Source organism: Garra rufa, chromosome 20 (assembly GCF_049309525.1).
Source record: "Garra rufa chromosome 20, GarRuf1.0, whole genome shotgun sequence".
Taxonomy (NCBI): domain Eukaryota; kingdom Metazoa; phylum Chordata; class Actinopteri; order Cypriniformes; family Cyprinidae; genus Garra; species Garra rufa.
The window spans coordinates 9,560,012-9,580,165 of record NC_133380.1 but is presented as its reverse complement, the minus strand read 5'-3'; the positions used below and the strand labels follow the sequence as shown (position 1 = coordinate 9,580,165).

Genomic DNA, 20,154 nt, shown 5'->3' with positions numbered 1-20,154 from the left:
AAAACAAACATGAATGTGGTTGCTGATTTTTTTTGATACAGATTTTAAAAATAGAAAAGGAGAATTACACATATCCTTCCACAGGTGGTGGTCAATAAGAAACAGAGTTTCTAGTAACATTTTACTTAAAGAAATCATAGGAAAGTGTGCATATCCAACCCAAATTTAGTACAAGTGTATTAGAAGCAGAACACTATAACAGAAAAGCTTGATGAAGACCTACAAGTCAAAATGTTGCAAATGATTCATATAATTTGAGCATTAAAATTAGTTTTCTAACATTTAACTTAAAGCCTGTATGTTGTCTGGGTTTGGGGTCAGAAAGGTTTTCTTCAATAGTTTAATTTAGCAAGAATGTGTTTAATTGATAAAAAAATAAATAAATAAATAAATAATTAAATAAAATAAAAAAACTCTTTTGAACTTTCTATTTAGTCCTAAAAAATATTTCCCAATTTAACAAAAAAAACAAAAACATTTTTAACAATAATAATAATAAATGTTTATTGAGCACCAAAACATTAGAAATAAATACACTACCAGTCAAAAGTTTTTTTTAAAGATAAAAACAGCAAAATCAGTAATATTGTAAAATATTTTTTTACTGTTTAACATAAGGGTTTACTATCTGAATATATTTTAAAATATAATTTATTCCTGTTAGCTGAAAGCTAAATTTTCAGCATCATTACTCTAGTATTCAGTGTCACATGATCCTTCAGAAATCATTCTAATATGCTGATTTGCTGTGCAAGAAACATTTTTTTTATTATTGTTATTATTATCAATATTTAAAACAGCTGAGTACATTTTTTAGGATTATTTGATCAATAGAAAGATCTTTCAGCATTTATCTGAAATAAAAAAGCTTTTGTAACATTATACGCTGCTATTCCAAAGCTTTTAAAACGAATACTATTATTCAACAAGAAAGCTTTAAATTGTTCAAAAGTGATACTAAACACATTTATAATGTTACAAAGATTTAGTCTGAGATAAATGCTGTTCTTCTGAAATTTCTATTCATCAAAGAAACCTGAAAGAATTCTACTCAGCTGTTTTCAACATAATAATAATAAAGGTTTTTGACCAGCAAATTAAAATATTAGAATGATTTCTGAAAGATCATGTGAGGAGTAACGGTGCTAAAAATTCTGCTTTGAAATCACAGGAATAAATTACATTTTCAAATATACTCAAATAGAAAACAGCTTTTTTAAATAGTAAAAACATTTCAAAATTGGACTGTTTTGCTGTTCTTTGGAACAAAAAAATTCAGGCTTGGTGAGCAGAAAAGACTTCTTTTAAAATCTTAGTGTTCAAAAACTTTTGACAGGTAGTTTAAACATAAATTACTTTATATATCTTACATTCATGCTACACCTTTACAGAGTGTAACTTTGTAAACTTTGAGTCTTCGATTCAGAAAGGTGTAACTTTGAATGTTATGCAGTATGTTTTATAACTGTCCAAAGGTGTATTATGTAATCAATTATATTGAAATACTCAATAGTGTGTTACATAAACAGGCTTCAAGGAAAGTGTTACCCAATTCATTTTCTTAGTGGGATGCTCCTCAACCTCTTCTCAAGACCAATCCCTACCCTGTCCCGTTACGTTAACTTTAATTAGTACAGTCAGAAAGAGGTCAGCGAGGAAGACAGAATCAGATAACGCAAGATCCCTTTCCTTAGTCGCATCTGACCTCATAATACCAGAGGCCTCGGATACAAGACGCCGCACCAATTAAGACTAATCCTAATTCAGCGATAACCCACAACTGCTCACTCCAAACACCCTGAACCCGAGTCCGTGGAAACACACACACAAGAGGTTTATCACCTACAAACGGATCAATCATCACCAAAAGAGCGCTTAAAAAAATTGTGTAACCTCCAACCATTTGGATCAGACTGGGGTGAGTTTGTAAACGGGCGGCTCAAAAACGGGAGGCTCAAGGTGTGCTTCACGTGCCCCGTTTCTTTACCTACCCTTCTCTGATCCTCCAGTTGCTTCTGGGGCTGGTTTGGATCAAGCTCCTGAGTGACGTGAGTTAGCAGAAAGCAAAAAGGAGGGAAGAAAAATGAGAAGCATAAAAAAAAGAAAAGGGGTCAGGATTGAGAACATTAGTCAGTATTTTGACATGCACGAAAAGTGGGGCAGATTACATCATGCAGTTAAATGAGAGGCATTGTGTGTGTGAACTTGTATGTGTGTGTGTGTGTGTGTGTGTGTGGGAGCAGACATGCGCTGAGGAACATCATGCAGAGCAGAGTAACCTGAGCTTAGCTTCTCCATAAAACCCTAAAATAAGCTCTAAAAGTAAGTAGGAAAGTGGGTAAAACAGGAAAACTAATAAATAACACATTGCATAATTTTTACTTTTTAATCCTGTGCCCTTTCACGAATAAAAACTCAACAGGAAGGTTGTGACCTATTCTACAGGCCATCTGTTTTATGTCGGACTGTAGCGGAAAAGAAACCATGTTAATTACATAAGCACCACAAAGGGCGCCAAAGCTGGAAACGTAAGCCATGAGTGAGAGGAATGAGACTGAGAGAGAGAGAAAGAGAGAGAGAAAACTTTTAGCCAGATTATGTAATGGATCCTGCGTGCTATTGACACACACTGCGGCCCATGCCCTCAACTGCCTTGGAAAAGCAGTAGGTTTGCTCTTCGTACTTTCTTCTCCCTGTCTGTTGTATACATAGACATATGTGGGTACATGCAAAATGACAGGCCACTTTTTAGAAGCCTTGGTTTCAGGTTGTCTCATTCAGTTTCTCCACAGGCAAAGAATAAATAAATAAAATTTAAAAAGTCAAAAACGCAAAGACTGTGTACTTCAAGGGATCAACCCAAGGAAAATTCTGTCAATAATTACTCACCCTCATGTTGTTCCAAACCCAAAAGTATTATGGTATCTTCATACAATTATGGTTGAACCACTGATGTCACAATGAAACTTTTCAAATTTTCGATCTGCTTACTACCTTTCTGGGCCTTGAATGTGTTCGTTGCATTGCTTTCTATGCAGGGTCAGAAAGCTCTTGGATTTCATCAAAAATATCTTAATTTGTGTTCTGAAGATGAACGACGGTCTTACGGGTTTGGAACGACATGAAAATGAGTAATTAATGGCAGAGTTTTGATTTTTGAGTGAACTATCCCCATCTTCTATAAAGCTATAGACTGCACATCCCATGAAGTGCTGCAAATGATATTTAAAAATGAGAGTAGTATGTAAACAAACTGTTGAAATGACACATTATGCTATTTTAAATTGTTGTTATTATTATGCAATTAGTTTAGTTGTTGCAGGGGGTGCTCACCCTGTGGTCTGTGTGGGTCCTAGCACCCCAGTATAGTGACGGGGACACTATATTGCCAAAAAGCACCGTCCTTCGGATGAGACGTTAAACCGAGGTCCTGACTCTCTGTGGTCATTAAAAATCCCAGGATGTCTTTCGAAAAGAGTAGAGGTGTGACCTCGGCATCCTGGCCAAATTTGCCCATTGGCCTCTGACCATCATGGCCTCCAAAACATCGCCATATTCCGATTGGTCTCCACCAGTAAGCTGGTGTGTGGTGGGCGTTCTGGCGCACTATGGCTGCCGTCGCATCATCCAGGTGGATGCTGCACACTGGTGGTGGATAAGGAGATACCCCTGACACTGTAAAGCGCTTTGAGAGTGTCTAGAAAAGCACTATATAAATGTGACGAATTATTATTATTATTATTATTTATCCAATCTTCTGGGTAGTTTAATTTAACTCAACTATTGGTTAAAATGACTATATGGCTGGGTAATGTAGTAAAATAGATTGTAGATTAAAACTCAAAAATCAGATACATAAACATTTTAGAGTGTATTATCATTAAATTCAACATACCAAGTTGCAGCAAAGAGATTTAATTACATAATTTGCAAAGTTTCATGGGAGTGTCAGATCACTGTGGAATTCTTTGAGCACGTTTTCTCATGGTAACAGCAGCTTCTCTGATTGGAGGATCCATAGAGGATCTTTCTTCAGAATTTGGTTAGTAAGCACGCTTTAAAAATCAAACCCTTATAAGCTTGAATCATATGAATGGCGACGTCTACAGAGGCATACATCTCAGAGCTCACGGTGCGCTTGTTTTGAAAGGTCATGTGTTATCAGGTAATTTCTCAGTGGAGAAAATGAATGTGTTTTGACGTCCAGATCTGAACTGATGCACTCTAATCAGCAAGACCAAAAAGAGGTCAGGTTGTTGGCATGTTTCCATAATGAGGGGGAAAACAAATCTAAGAGTTAAGATCTAAATGCGGTGTGTGCCAGCGTGGGGCTTTGTTTTCCCATTCGCATGGGCAGAGATGACTCAAAGCGGAGATAAACAGGCTACTGCAATGCAATGAGGCAAGGACATGGTATGAGACGATCAACTACTGACTGCAACAACCCATATTCCCACATCCCAGCCCAAGGCTGGCTGGGAGGGCGAATATGTGTTGGACACACCTCTGCTGGGACCTCTGGTTCTGGTGGGGGTGCAAGCTAATGGAGATAAAAAGTCATGAGTTAGTTAATGCAGATTAGTCTCAGAACGTGTGTTCATGCCATTGACAAACTAGGAACTCATTAACGTAGCAGACCCATCAGAAATAACCAGGTTGAGCGCTTACGCTTTTCTGCACTACAGGTTGAGAAGGCTGCATCTATGCCGGTTCTTATCAAAGACTGGCTAAAATGCGCACACAAATATACTAACTGATGCTTTAAAAGCCCACATACCGACTTTCAAACTCTTATGTAATGCACTCTCAAGCTGTGACTTGGCAGAAAAAAACATTACTCTGTTAAGTGTTACCAAGTTGGGTGTGGAAAAAAGTATTTTTTTGTGTGTGTGTGGCTGATTTTCATAAAGGTATGTGCAACTTGTTTGGTCCTGTCACAACATTCAATCCATCTGCGTTTGAGCGGGAAAGTATTTCCACAATCATTGTTGGTTATTTTGCATTAGCAAGACAAGAAGAGACACATAAAATCAAAAAGTTCAAGTCGTGCGAGAGCAAAAAGGAACGAGCAAAGCAGGCGGCATGCATGGCACGCAAAACAGTTCCTTGTTCGACACATCAGCGGCAATGAAAAGGATGACTAGTGTACTATCAACAACAACAATTAAATGACAACTGATCATTCAGACAGCAGGACACTCAATGGCATTCGCTTTCATTAAAATTGGTTTGCGCTAAAAGGACGCAAAGAGGAAATTTTGAGCATGTTGTTCTAACACAAAGGAAAAGAGGGGTTCTAAATTAGCAACAGCCGTGACGCACATACATGTTTGTGTGAGTAATACTGCAACCAGTAAGGAATCTCCCTTTCTGCGACATCATTTTTCAGCTGGAAAATAATGCTGCTGCAAAACACAAGGTGTGAATGCGAAATGTCCCTCTCTAGCCACCATAAATGCACACTTTCATCACATGCTATAAAAACACTTTCTTGTGAATTTCCCCTCAAGAAATCGCTAAAGCACATCCATTCATCTGCACAGCCATCTGTCTGTCCGGTTATAAACCCGAATTAAATTTAACACTGACTTCTGAAAGAGCTCTTGGCTACTCTTTCTTCCACTGCAAGTCACAAGTTTGTGTCACAAGTTAGTCGAAACAGCTCGCACATTCACTGATGTCACAGCTTTGTTCTTTGCGGTGCATGTCAATGGCGAGAAGCTTCGAGGGTTCGTTTCAGTCACTGTCATTGTCAAAAAAGCAAGGTTCAGTTTGCAAACCAACTTTGGCCTAAAGACAGAGGGCATCTGGCTCAGTGACCTCATTTGTGCATGTCAACCTAATAAGGCGGAAGCGTTCTCAAAAGAACGCAAGGGTTTAGGTCGTCATATGCCCACTGGAGGGTCTTTGCCACTGACAGTGTCTCTTGGTAAACAGCCCATCGCACTTTTATTGGCAATTATTGCAGAAGGTCACACATCAGTAAAGAGCCTGGATTCCAGGAAAAAAACGAGGGGAAAAAAGAAGGGCAGGTCTTATGTAACCTCTGGTTGCGAGCTGGCGGGAGTCCAGGAATCGTGCTGCACGAAGGCAAGGAAACTGGGACAGCGGCGTGCGCAGGGACGGATGTGTCCACAGCTCCCCCTGATGGATGATGAGAGACTCGCAGAGGAGGAGCCAGAGATAACACAGGACACATGAGGACAAGAGACCCCAACTGACACACACTGACTACTGGAAACGACAGAGAGAGAGAGAGAGAGTGAAAGAGGGACAGGTAAAGACATTGAAAAATATAAACAGCAATGAATTTATCAGGAGCGGGAGGCACACAGAGAAAGAAGGCAAGACAGAAAGAAAGATGATAAACACTGTGAGACAGAACAGAGAGTAAAAAGCAGAACAGAAAGAAAGACATAATTAAAATAAATATATATACATAAAATAAGACATGGAAACAGAGAAAGATAGAAGGTGATAGAAAATGTGACAGACAGGCAGAGAGAGTAGAAAGAAAGAAAAAATGATAAACACTATATGAGACAGACAGAAAAAAAAATTAAACTTAGAGTAAAGGTCATTGCACACTGAAATTTTCGTATGCGTTTTCTCGCTTTTTCACATTCGTCATCCTTTCCTATCAAAATGCTTGCTATGGATGCGAAAACTCCGAAAATCAAACCTGATCCGAATTTTTCATGCCGAACAAAAGTTTCGGAGACAGTGTGTAACCGTGATTGACACAACGTGAGGTCAGATTTATTTTTTAAGATTTTAAAATTTCAGACTTCAGAGTTTGCAATGACTTTAAGACCAAAACAGACAGAAAAAAAAGAAAGAAAGAAAGCTGATAAACACTATGTGAGGCAGACAGAAAAAAAAAACAGTAAGACAGAAACAGACAGACTTATAAATAAAAACTAAATAATAATAATAATAATAATAATAAAAAGTAAGAGTAAGAACGAAACAGATTGACTTATAAAAAGAGGAAAAAAGAAAGAAAGAAAGAAAGAAAGAAAGAAAGAAAGATGACAGACAGACAGAAAGAAAGAAAAAAAGACTTATAAATAAAAGGAAATAAAAAAGACAGAAGGTGAAAATGTGAAACAAGAAAGAAAGATAATAAACAATATGTGACTATGTGAGAGAAAAAAACTGAGTGAGACTGACAAAGACAGACTTATAAATAAAAAAATAATTTAAAAAAGACAGAAACAGAGAAAGAAAGAAAGAAAGAGAGAGAAAGAAAGAAAGAAATATATAAATATAAACACTATGTGAGACAGACAAAAAAACTAAACACAAAGAAAGACTGAAACAGATTTCTTATAAATTAAAACAACTTATAAATTAAGACAAATAATAATACAGAGAAACAGAAAGGTGATAGAAAATGTGAAGAGAGAGGGACAGACAGACAAGGTGCAGTTGTGATTGTCTAGCAAAGTCCAGGTGAACGAGACACACACACACACCACACACTTTCCAGCGATATCGTATACTATTTGAACTGAACTGGACGATGATATCACTGAATTCATTGATGAACTGCCTTTAACTGAAAATTGATCGTTACTTACACACTATTGTGCTGTTTAAATACTGTGCAGTTGCTTTGACACAATCTGTATTGTTAAAAGCGCTATATAAATAAAGGTGACTTGACTTGACACCGCTCTCTCCATTCACATTACATAAGCTTCCCTGCTCAGCAGCACAGCCGCATCGTCAACCTAAAGCCACATTATCTTCCCCATCCCTCTTACATCACAAACACGCACACACAAACACACACGCTTGCACTGTATGACAGGAGACACATTCTCTTATGTAATATAAAGATGAAGAGAGAGACAGAGAGGGAGAGGTGTCGTATGTTATGAGAGAATGGTCAGGGATGGTGATTGCACACATGTGCTGTGAACACGTGTGTACATATGTATGAGGGCTCAGACTTATGATGCGCTCTAAGGACACGACCTCGCAATCACTCATGAAAACCAACGAACATGCAAACTGTCCATCAGATTTGCAACAGGTAACTGTACCCTTGTTGTAATGTTGGTTTAACATTTTTTGGTCAAAATTATTGGTCAAAATCATTGATTTTTCTTTTATGCCAAAAATCATTAGGATATTAAGTTCATGTTCCATGAAGATATTTTACACATTTCCTACTGTAAATATATAGAAACCTCATTTTCTATTAATATGCATTGCCAAGAACTACATTTAAACAGCTATAAAGGTGATTTTCTCAATATTTAGATTTTTTTCGCACCCTCAGATTACAGATTTTCTAATAATTGTATCTTGGCCAAATATTGTCCTATCCTAACAAACCATACATCCATGGAAAGATTTTGTATAAATCTCAATTTTTTTTTTTTAAATTGACCCTTATGACTGGTTTTGTGGTCCAGAGTCACATATATATGTCAAATCGATTAATCATGATTCACTGCATCCAAAAAGGTTTGTGTTTACATAATGTGTGTGTGTGTGTGTGTGTGTGTGTGTGTGTGTGTGTGTGTGTGTACACACATACACTTATATACTTAATATATGTAATATATTTGTATTTATGTATAATTCAAGTTATATATAAATATGAATATATATATATATATATATATATATATATATATATATATATATATGTATGTATATACATATTTCTCAAATAAATACATGTGTGTGTGTGTGTGTGTGTGTGTGTGTATACACACACATATACATATTAATATACAATGTACAAATACATACAAATATGGAGGACAAGAAATTAGTATAAATAAATAAAAAGGAATAAATATATAAATAAATAATTAAATGTGGAAATAAATAAATGCAGATATGCATAAATAAATTTGTTTAATTTTTAATTGTGCTATTGTTATACCATTTGTGTTATACTACATTTATTTCTACATGTATTTCTACATTTATTCATTCATGCATTTCATTTATATATATATATATATATATATACAAATATATACACACACACACACAATTTTTAAAATTTATAAAATGTCTCTTACACTTTAAGTAATATTGTTAAGCATTTTCTTTTAAAACTTAAAGAAAATAATAATAATGATAATAATAACAACATATTTTTTTTATTATTATTTGAATGTGATTTATTCCTGTGATGCAAAGCTGAATTTTCAACATCATTACTCCAGTCTTCAGTGTCACATGATCTCTCAGAAATTTTTCCAACATTCTAATTTCCTGCTCAAGAAGCATTTCTTATTATTATCAATGTTGAAAACGTTGAAAACAGTTGCGCTGCTTACCATTTTGGTGGAAACTGTAATTCATTATTTTCAGGATTCTTTTATATATAGAAAGTTTATAGGAAAACAATTTATAAAAAAAAAAAAAAAACTAAATATTTCGTAACATTATTAATGCATTTACTGTCACTTTTGATTACTGTGTCCTTACTGAAAAAAATTGCAATTTAAAACTGATCTTACTGACCCCAAAATTTTGTTTACTATAGTTTATAAAACGGTTAGTTCCATTCCTCAATTCTGATTGGTCAGCAGCTGTGTTTTATTCACGATACAGCACGGCTACGACCGCTTCACTCAACGTTCTGTGTATCATTGAACCTCCTTAGCAACCACCCTTAGCAACGTAAACAAAGCTTTAGCAGTTAAGGACTACTTTTTACAGCGGAAGGCAGTTAATGATTTTACTTTATGAAAACGTACAACCTAATATATATAAAATAATGCGAGAGGCCGTGCTGTATCGTGAATAAATCACGGCTGAAGGGCGTTGTTAGGCACGACGCGAAGAAATTAATTAATTTAATTAGAAAATAGTCATAAAATATGACAAGAACTCAGAGTTAAACTGTGTCAGAGCAAATTCATCTTGATAATGACTTTGACAGAAAGGTATGTAATGAATTACAATTAACCAAAAATTTAAATTCAATCCAATAACTGTCAGTATAACAATATTTGCACAGCTATCAATACTATGTTGACCAACTACCAAGCAATGGCTAATTTTGTTCAGTCTGTGGTGTAAAAAGGTTAGCACTTAAAGAAAAAAACACTTAGGCAAAACATGTTCAGATCAAAGTGGCTGAATAATTTCTGGTCCCAAATATTTATGAATTTTACCGGTAGTCCACTGTATGAAGAGATTTGGGGTATAATATGTCACTGTTTATTTTGCTAACCTCACTTAAAAAATATAGTGTCCTGCACCCACTAGTAAAAAAATATCAAAACTTGCATCTGGTTTCTGAATAAGTTTTCAGGTTGACTGTACATATACACGCACGCACACACTCTCTCTCTCTCACACACACACACACACACACACACACAAATATATATACACATATCTTCAAAACTGTGTGCGTGTTAAAAAAGCAGAATGACTCAAAATGACTTTGTTGAAATCAACCTGCATCACCTTATTCATCGAAACACCCCCATCAGCACTTCAGCCCTAACTTGAACTAGTAAGATTGTATGGAAAATAAAAGCACGCATTGCATTTTCAAATGTCTCAAGATGACCCTCTGACGTTATGTTTTTTCCAATTTAACTCCAAAACACCCATAAACACACCCTTTGCTGACCTTTTACACTTCTCCTCCTATACAAATACAAAGAGCCTCTTGTCATGGGATAAAAACAGACACACATGTACACAAATAATAGCTGTGTTGTTTTTCTTGTTCAGCTATGCCACGCGACGGCATGCATGTTCAAGAACGTTCACACACGTCTTGCTGTTAAGGGGAGACGGGGTCGCATTTCATCCCTGGAATTGATAGGAGAGCCGTGACTATAAAAATAGTATGAACTCCCACCTGCCTTCCTGACTGCAACTCAAACACGCATAGACACTTGCTTTAAACTTAGAAGTTACAGATATATCCCACCTCTCAATGGTAAGCAACCACAAGGATCAGTATTACTCATAATTCTAATGCTGGCATTGCAGAACCACACTGAATTCTAAATAAACAGCATACTTAAGAAATTTGAGATTAGAGTTTGAAAATCTTCCACTGTTCCAGTTCACTGACATCATCATAATATTAGCACAAATTTGCATATCTGATTAACTGATATCTATGCAAATCATAATTTATTTTTGTCTTGTTCACCAGTACAACTTTTCTAAATCAAGATACTTGAGAATTGAAATGATTAGTTATAAGTCTTGTTTTCTGAAAACAAAAACAAACAAAAAAATGCAGCAATCTGAGTTCATGCTTAAAACAAGGGGTCATTATCTTAATTCAAAGTGTATTTTTCTGACCCCACTGACATTTCAAAAACAAGACTTTATATCGTAACTCAATATTAAGTATCTTGATTTAGCAATGTTTACTTGAAAATGAGACAAGAAACTACTTTTTTTTTTGCAGTGTATGCAATGTACAGTTGACATCAAGTTGAAGTCAGAATCTGCAAAATGTTATTTTACCAAAGAGGGATCATACAAAATGCATGTTAGTTTTTTTATTTAGTACTGATCTGAATAAGATATTTCACATAGAAAGACATTTACATATAGTCCACAAGAGAAAATAATAGTTGAATTTATAAAAAACCATGTTCAAAAGTTTTCACTTGCACTGCAAAAAATGCTTTTCTTACTTAGATTTTTTGTCTTGTTTCCAGCCAAAATATATAAAAATCTTAAACCAATAATTTTTTAGAGGAGTAAAATTATTTTCTTGTTTTCAGAAAAAAAAAAACAAGTCAAAATTGAGCAAGTTTCTGCTTCGAACAAGCAAAATAATCTGGCAATTGGGTAAGCAAAAAAAACAGAAAACAAGATTATTTTTCTTACCCCATTGGCAGATTATTTTGCTTGTTTTAAGCAAAACACACTTAATTTTGAGTAGTTTTTTTCTGAAAACAATACAATATTTTTATTAGTTTAGAAAATCCTTCTTGATTTAAATATTTTTACATATTTTGTCTGGAAACAAGACAAAAAAAAATCTAAGAAAAGCTTTTTTGCAGTGTGATTTTTAATACTGCATCGTTCAACTGATGCTCCAGAAGTAAAAACAATGCATTAAGAGCCGGGGGTGTAAACTTTTGAATATGAAGATCGGGGTAAATTTCACTTATTTTGTCTTCGGGCGAACATGTAAGTATCTTTTGTAGCTTCTGAAGGGCAGTACTAAATGAAAAAAAAATCATATAGTCATATTTATGCAAAATGACAAATTAAAAATCTTCATTCGGTTCAAAAGTTTTCACCCCCAGCTTAATGCAATGCGTTTCCTTCTGGAGCATCAGTGAGCATTTGAACCTTCTGTAATAGTTGCATATGAGTCCCTCAGTTGTCCTCAGTGTGAAAAGATGGATCTCAAAATCATACAGTCATTGTTGGAAAGGGTTCAAATATACGAACATGCTGAAAAACCAAAGAAATTTGAGGGACCCAAAGAACAGAGGGCAGTTTAATCGTTCAGGACAACTATTACTAAAAAAAAAAAAAAAAAAACAGGGTAATTTTTATAAATGTAACTATTATTATTGTCTTATTCAGGTCATTTTGATATTTTGTTTAAAATAATTAACATTTAGCAGATTCTTCAAGGTGTATGCAAACTTTTGACTTCAACTGTATCTTTGGATCCAATTCAGACTTTCTAACAGATCTTGCCTTTTCCACAACCTCGAAAAGCATTTACACATTCATATGCGTCAGAGAACCGTCAGAGCGTTTTACAATATGGCCATGCTGTTTATTATTTATGCATTTATTTTTGTGAACAATCAACTGAAAACTGCCAGCAAAGAGATTGATTTACGTAGAGCCTAAACTAATCTAAATTAAAACATCTTATGTGCAGGCACTTCCAGAAAGATGAATCTAATAATAAGTGCATTTACTTTGCAAACCTCACATCAAAAGTTTAAATAAAAAATGATTTATAGTGATAATAAACTGTTGAGGTTGCAGTTTTATGGTTTGTCAGATGAAGAAATCACAAACTAAGAGCAAAACAGTTTTCTGTTGGAGCTTTCTTTACAAATGCAGCTAAATGAGCCACAATTTCACAACTTACCTGAAGTTGGTTTGGCTAGATTTCAGTTTGGCTAGATCAGTGTAATGTGTTTGGCTGGATTAATACCAGCAACTGCATTATTATCGCAAATACTCTGTAACTACTTGTTCTTCAGAACATAATGTGAAAAACACAGCGCCAGTGATAGGTTGTTACGTCGCTTTTAACCAGCGACTGTTGTTGTGTCTGAGCAGTGAATGTAACAGGAACGTAAACTTGAATTAACGCTACACAAAGGAAGTGTGAACAAAGAGTGGTGGGCAGATACACTTACACACATTTTCATCAGCACACGCCATCTAAAAACAAGGCCAGTGGTAAAAACACATGCACACGAACACACACTGAAACTATCAGGTGAGGTTAACTGCACGCAACCTCAACACACACGGACAGACAACAAAAACGGCCGGTTTGCGGTGAAGTCACGTTGACAAACACCAGCAAAAAAAGCTCAAAGGAAAAGAGAACAAGCACTAAGTAGGACGACTACGTTGGCGCGTGAGCGGGAAGCCCAGCTAAACATAGCAAATAATAAAACCAAAAATAAAAAAAAACAACCTCAGCCACATCCAGCTCATCATCAAAGGCAATTAGCTGGAAGAGAAGAGCATACAGCAAAAGTTAGTATTGTGAAGGAAGGAATCAGAGAACGCACAAAAGAAAGGCCAAACAACGTTCGTTAGTCACATAACACAAGATTATTGTGATTGTTATTTATTTAGTAGCATTCGCTTTGAAAGCATTAGTTGCCAACTGCAAAAACGTGTGATCAAATCTTGTTATTTGGAGTTAAAGACACCATGAATTCATGAGTAATCTTTTCTTTGCTTCAAAATAAAATAAAATAGAAAAATAAGTTAAATAATAAATTAAGTTTAAAACTAATAAATGCAATCAATATAAAATAGAATAAAATAAAATAATTCATTTAAAAAAAGAAAAAACAAAAAAAATATCAAAAGTAACAATATAAACAATTAAAATAAATTAAAAATCAAGTCAGAAATAAAAAAAGCAATCAAACACAAAATAGATAAATAGATAATAGATTAGGATAAAAAAACTAATACAATTAAAAAAATAAATAAAAAATGCGATCAATATAAAATAGAATAAAATAAAATAATTCATTTAAAAAAAAATCAATAAACAATCGAAAAAAATATATATAAATCAGAAATAGAAAATAAATCTGTTAAAAACGTTAAAAATTAATAAAAAATGCAGTCAACAAAAAATAGAATAAAAAATTAAAAACATCAGAAATACAAATACTATTCAAAAATAAAATAGATTAAAAAAAAATTGATTTTAAAACTAATAAAAAAATGAATACATTGAGTTTAAAAGTAATAAAAATAAAATCAAAAATTCAATCAATATAAAATAGAATAAACATTAAAATAACACACAATTAAAAAATAACAAGTAAAAGTTAATTTTAAAAAATCAATATGAACAACCAAAATAAAACAGAAATCTAATCAGAAATAAAAAAATAAAAAAATAGAAAAATAAATGAATTAAGTTAAAAATAAAAAAAATAAACTAAAATAAAACACAATTTAAAAAAAAACATTTAAAAAATCCAAAATAAAATAGAATTAAACTAAATAAAAAAATACAATAAAAATCAAATCAAATATCTCATTATAAATACACTAGCATCTAGATAGCTTCAAAGCTAATAGCCATGGAATTAAAACCACAAACTCTCATTTTGTTTTCAAGGTGTCTTTAAATCAGAAATTGGATGTAACCAGAATTCACATTATAACAAAATATTGGGCATTCAAATACTGTAGTGATGTTAATTGGGTGTTAATACATTTAGTACAGGTAAAATGTTTTGCTTTCATTTGGAAGCAAAACCACATTAGGAAAATCAGTAGGTTTAATAAAGTGTTAGGAGGACATGAGTCATGAACAGATGCACGTGTGTGTTTGTGTGCAATTATGTATATAAAAGTATATAGGCTAATAAAAACAGCGAGTCAGATGTTTAACATGGTCTTCAGAGCTTGATTTTGGGCAGTACTGTGGAAAGACAGAGTGAAGTGTGTCCTGTGAGGCCAGTTTTGCTATTTTTATGAGTAATATGGACAAATATACAGTAACACACACCAAGGGATTCTTGTAATTTCATCAAGATGTATAATAGTGCTGTAGAAGACAGGTTTGTATAAGTAGAAGGATATTTTTTTTAAAAATGTATGCAACTACACTGTGCATGTTACCTTTTCCCCATAGCCGCGGTCCTTCGTCATCATTTCTCGAAGCGTCTGCAAGACTTTTATACACAAACGCTCCTCGTTTTCCTCTAAAAGCTGTTTAGTGTGTTTTATTAATCTGCAAGAAAAACACACACACACACACACACACACACACACACAGTTAGCTTCAAAAGTTTGTTATAATATTAGTAACATCTGATAATGATGTTGTTGCATATACTGTATATGCTTTCATTGTAGGGACGCATAACATATCTATGGAAGCCCACTTCTGCCACTGAATTAAAAAAAAGGTAATTGTGACTTTTTTTCTCAAAATTCTGACTGTGTTTCTCAGAATTGTGTGATTTAAACTCATAATTGCGAGAAATAAAGTCAGAATTGTTTACATCTCACAATTTTGACTTTTTTTTCACAATTGCGAGTTTGTATCTGGCAATTCGACTTTTTTCTCAGAATTGTAAGATACTGTACAAGCTCGCAATTGTGAGTCCTAAGTCCAGTTCTGAGGAGAAAAAAAAAAAAGACTGATATGCTCACAAAATTATCTCACAATTCTGATTTAATAACTCGGAATTGCGAGTTTGTGTCACACAATTCTTTTTTTCTCAGAATTGCACGATACACTCGCAATAACCTTTTTTTTGTTTTAATTTAATGACAGAAATGGGCTTCCATGCATATCGCTTATTAAAGGGATAATTATCACTTTATATCTTGCAATTCTGAGAAATAAAGTCGCAATTGCGTAATATAAACTCATAATTGCATCTTTATTTCTCAGTATTCTGACTTTTTTTTCTCAGAATTGCGTCATATAAACTCACTATTATGACTTTTTTTCCTCAGAATTATGAGACAAAGAATATCTCGCAATTCTGAGAAATAAAGTTGCAACTTCATGATATAAACTCATAACTGCATCTTTATTTCTCAGAATTCTGACTTTTTTTTTCTCAGAATTGCGTCATATAAACTCACTATTATGACTTTTTTCCTCAGAATTATGAGATATAAAGAATCTCTCGCAATTCTAAGAAATAAAGTTGCAATTGCGTGATATAAACTCATAATTGCATCTTTATTTCTCAGAATTCTGACTTTTTTTTCTCAGAATTGCGTCATATAAACTCACTATTATGACTTTTTTTCCTCAGAATTATGAGATATAAAGAATATCTCGCAATTCTAAGAAATAAAGTTGCAATTGCGTGATATAAACTCATAATTGCATTTTTATTTCTCAGAATTCTGACTTTTTTCCTCAGAATTGCGTCATATAACCTCGCTATTATGGCTTAATTTCTCAGAATTGTGAGATATAAACTATGGAAGCCTATTTCTTCCACTGAATAAATATAAAAAAGTAATTGCGATTTTTTATATCACAATGCGAGAAATAGTCAGAATTGTGAGATATAAACTCTCAATTGCAAGTTATAAAGTCAAGATCTGAGGAGAAAAAAAAAGACTGATATGTTCACAATATTATTACATAATTTTGACAGTTTGTATCACGCAATTCTAAAAAAAAAGTCAGAATTGTTTGATTAAAAGTCGCAAAACCTTTCTTTATTCAGTGGCAGAAACAGGTTTTCATACATATTGCTTACTAAGGAGATAGTTGCAACTTTATATTTTGCATTTCTGACTTTTTTCTCACAATTGCAAGTTTATATCATGCAATACTGACTTCATTTCTCAAAATTGCGAGTTTGTATATCGCAATTATGACTTTTTTTCAGAATTCTGAGATATAAAAATGTAGTTTTTATTCAGTGATTGAAACAGGCTTCCATACATATCGCTTATTAAAGGGATAATTGCTACTTTATATCTCGCAATTTTGAGAAAAAAAAATTTGCAATTGCGTAATATGAACTCATAATTGCAACTTTATTTCTCAGAATTCTGACTTTTATTCTCGCAATTGCATCATATACTCGCAATTTTGACTTTTTTTTCTCAGAATTGTGAGATATAAACTCACATTTGTGAGAAATAAAGTCAGAATTGCTAGACATAAAATCGCAATTTTGATTTTTTTTTTCTCAGAATCGTGAGATAAACTTTTAATTGCAAGTTATAAAGTCCAGTTCTGAGGAGAAAAAAAAAGACTGATATTTTCACAAAACTATTATATACATACGTACATTATTATATATACATATTGCTCATTAAGGAGATAATTGTGACTTTATATCTCGCAAATCTGAGAAATAAACTCGCAATTGCTTTATTCTCAGAATTGCAATGTTTTTCTCTCACAAGTTTACATCACACAATACTGACTTCATTTCTCACAATTCTGACTTTATAACTTGCAATTGCGAGTTTACATTTGTCAATTCAGAGGAAAAATCTGAACTGTGAGATAAAAAGTCGTCCATACATATCGCTTATTAAAGTACTTCCCCCAAAAATGATTTACTCATCCTCAAGCCATCTTAGATGTATATGTCTTTCTTCTTTTAGACAAAAATATTTTTATAATTTAGCTCTTTTTTTTATTATTTAGCTTAGTCATATACACCTAGAATAGCTTGAGGCTGAGTAAATCCTGGAGTAACTTTTATTTCTGGTTGAACTATCCCTTTGATAATGCTTATGATTTATAAATATTTTAAAATAATATAAAATACAATTAAATTAAATAAATAATAATTCATTTACCTAATCATTTAATTCAACAACTACTGATTTATTTATTGAATTTATTTTTTAATTTTTTTTAACCACACTCCACATTAATGTTAAAAGATTGTCTTTATAATGAATATTCCGCAACCTACGCTGGATAAAAGTGCTTCCTGAATATTCATTATAAGGACAATCTTTTAGCATGAACATGGGGGGTAGTTAAAAAAAGAAAAAACTAATTGATCGGCGCTGTTAACAGACTGCTATTTTGCTCTCACTGACAGTACAATGGACTCTTACATTGTAATATAACTCCAGTCCTGAATCAGCTAATCCTACATCTCAGGATTATTCCCACAGGAGCGTCACACGCAAACAAACACAGATGGCCACACAAACACACAGGTAATCCCTTTTGTAGCTCTGGCAGACTAACAGGAGTCTCTCACAGCATAAGGACAGGTGAAGGACAGTAAGCACAACTGCATCATTACAAAATGCATCCCGTGAGAGAGAAAACAAACAAACAAACAAACTGTGATCTATTTTTCTCATGCTCACCAAGACTGCATTTATTTGATTAGAAACACAGTAAAAACACTAAAACTTTGATTATTACTAGAATTTTAAAAAACAGTTTTCCTATTAGAATATGTATCTTCCAATTTTAATTTATTTCTATGATGGCAAAGCATCATTACTCCAGTCTTTAAAGTCTCTTTTAATCCTGTATATGTTTTAGGTCAACCAATAAAACACATTCACAGTTGTCACTGGTTCGTAGCATAAAAAAGAGGAAGACTGTTATGACTGTTTTGTCCTCACAGTTCAGGACGATGGCTTTATAGTGTAGGGGTTATAGGAAAAGGAAACTCACTTAGAAATAAAGCCTCCGCTCTCGCATTTCCGCCGGGCGTCTGTGTTTTCGGGGAAGAGCAGCTCTGGGCGATGAAGTACATCCACCAACACAGACAGCTCAGCTTGAACCAGGGGCCGCAAACGATCCTCCAGAGCAGACACGATGTCCTGATAAACACAGATCAGAGCACAAACAATGGCACAAATTCAGTTATTTTGTTAATGACACTCGTTAAGCACCAAACAGGAATGAAAACTGACATTGATGAGCACTTAAACGCAGCTGATAATTCATTTTAGTAACTAAAACCTCACAAAAATATTTGTATAGCACACATGTGTGACTCTGGACCACAAAACCAGTCTTAAGTAGCACGGGTATATTTGTAGCAATAGCCAAATATACACTGTAGGGGTCAAAATTATAGATTTTTCTTTTATGCCAAAAAACATTAGTATATTTAGTATATTAAGTAGAGATCATGTTCCATGAAGATATTTTGTACATTTCCGACCGTAAATATATCAACACGTAATTTCTGATTAGTTATATACATTGCTAAGAACTTCATTTGGACAACTTTAAATGCAATTTTCTCAACCCTCAGATTCCTGATGTTCAAATAGCTGTATCTTAGCCAAATATTGTCCTATCCTAACAAACCATACATCAATTGAAAGTTTTTAGATTATGTATAAATCTCAATTTCCAAAAATTGACCCTTATGACTGGTTTTGTGGTCCAGGGTTATATATTGTACTTCTCAGAGAAATAGAAACTGGCTTATTTCATACATGATACAATATCGTTGGATTGTTTTTTTATGTCTGTTGTGCACACCAAAATACTGTAAAAACAGTAATAATGAGAAATGTTATTACAATTTAAAATAACTTTTTGCAATTTTAATATATTGCTTCAACTGTAATATTTCAGTGGTGCAAAGCTGAATTTTCAGCATCATTATTCCTGTATTTATTGTAACATGATCATTCAGAAATTATTCTAATATGCTGATTTGATTATTTGATGCTCAAGAAGCATTTCTTATACATATAAGCATATACAGTTGAGGTCAAAAGTTTACATACGCCTTGCAGAATCTGCAAAATGTTAATTATTTGACCAAAATAAGAGGGATCATACTAAATGCATGTTATTTTTATGTTACTTCACGTAAAAGATTTTAACATATAGTCCACAAGAGAAAATAATAGTTGAATTTATAAAAATGACCCTGTTCAAAAGTTTACATACACTTGATTCTTAATATATAGTTGTTACCTGAATGATCCACAACTGTTTATTTAGGGCCCGAGCCCAAAAGGGCGAAGGCCCTA

The 20,154-nt window shown here is 33.6% G+C and overlaps 1 protein-coding gene across 1 annotated transcript in view; it reads right to left on the bottom strand.

The window, feature by feature from the left end:
* Nucleotides 1–20,154, bottom strand: part of itpr1b (inositol 1,4,5-trisphosphate receptor, type 1b) — a 145,286-nt gene that overhangs the window by 38,228 nt on the left and 86,904 nt on the right. The window contains exons 39-43 of the mRNA XM_073826386.1: nt 18,833–18,981; nt 15,319–15,430; nt 13,640–13,675; nt 4,505–4,540; nt 1,992–2,039 (exon numbers count right to left, since the gene is read on the bottom strand). Coding sequence (XP_073682487.1) covers nt 1,992–2,039; nt 4,505–4,540; nt 13,640–13,675; nt 15,319–15,430; nt 18,833–18,981 — 381 coding nt within the window. The remainder of the gene's footprint in view (nt 1–1,991; nt 2,040–4,504; nt 4,541–13,639; nt 13,676–15,318; nt 15,431–18,832; nt 18,982–20,154) is intronic.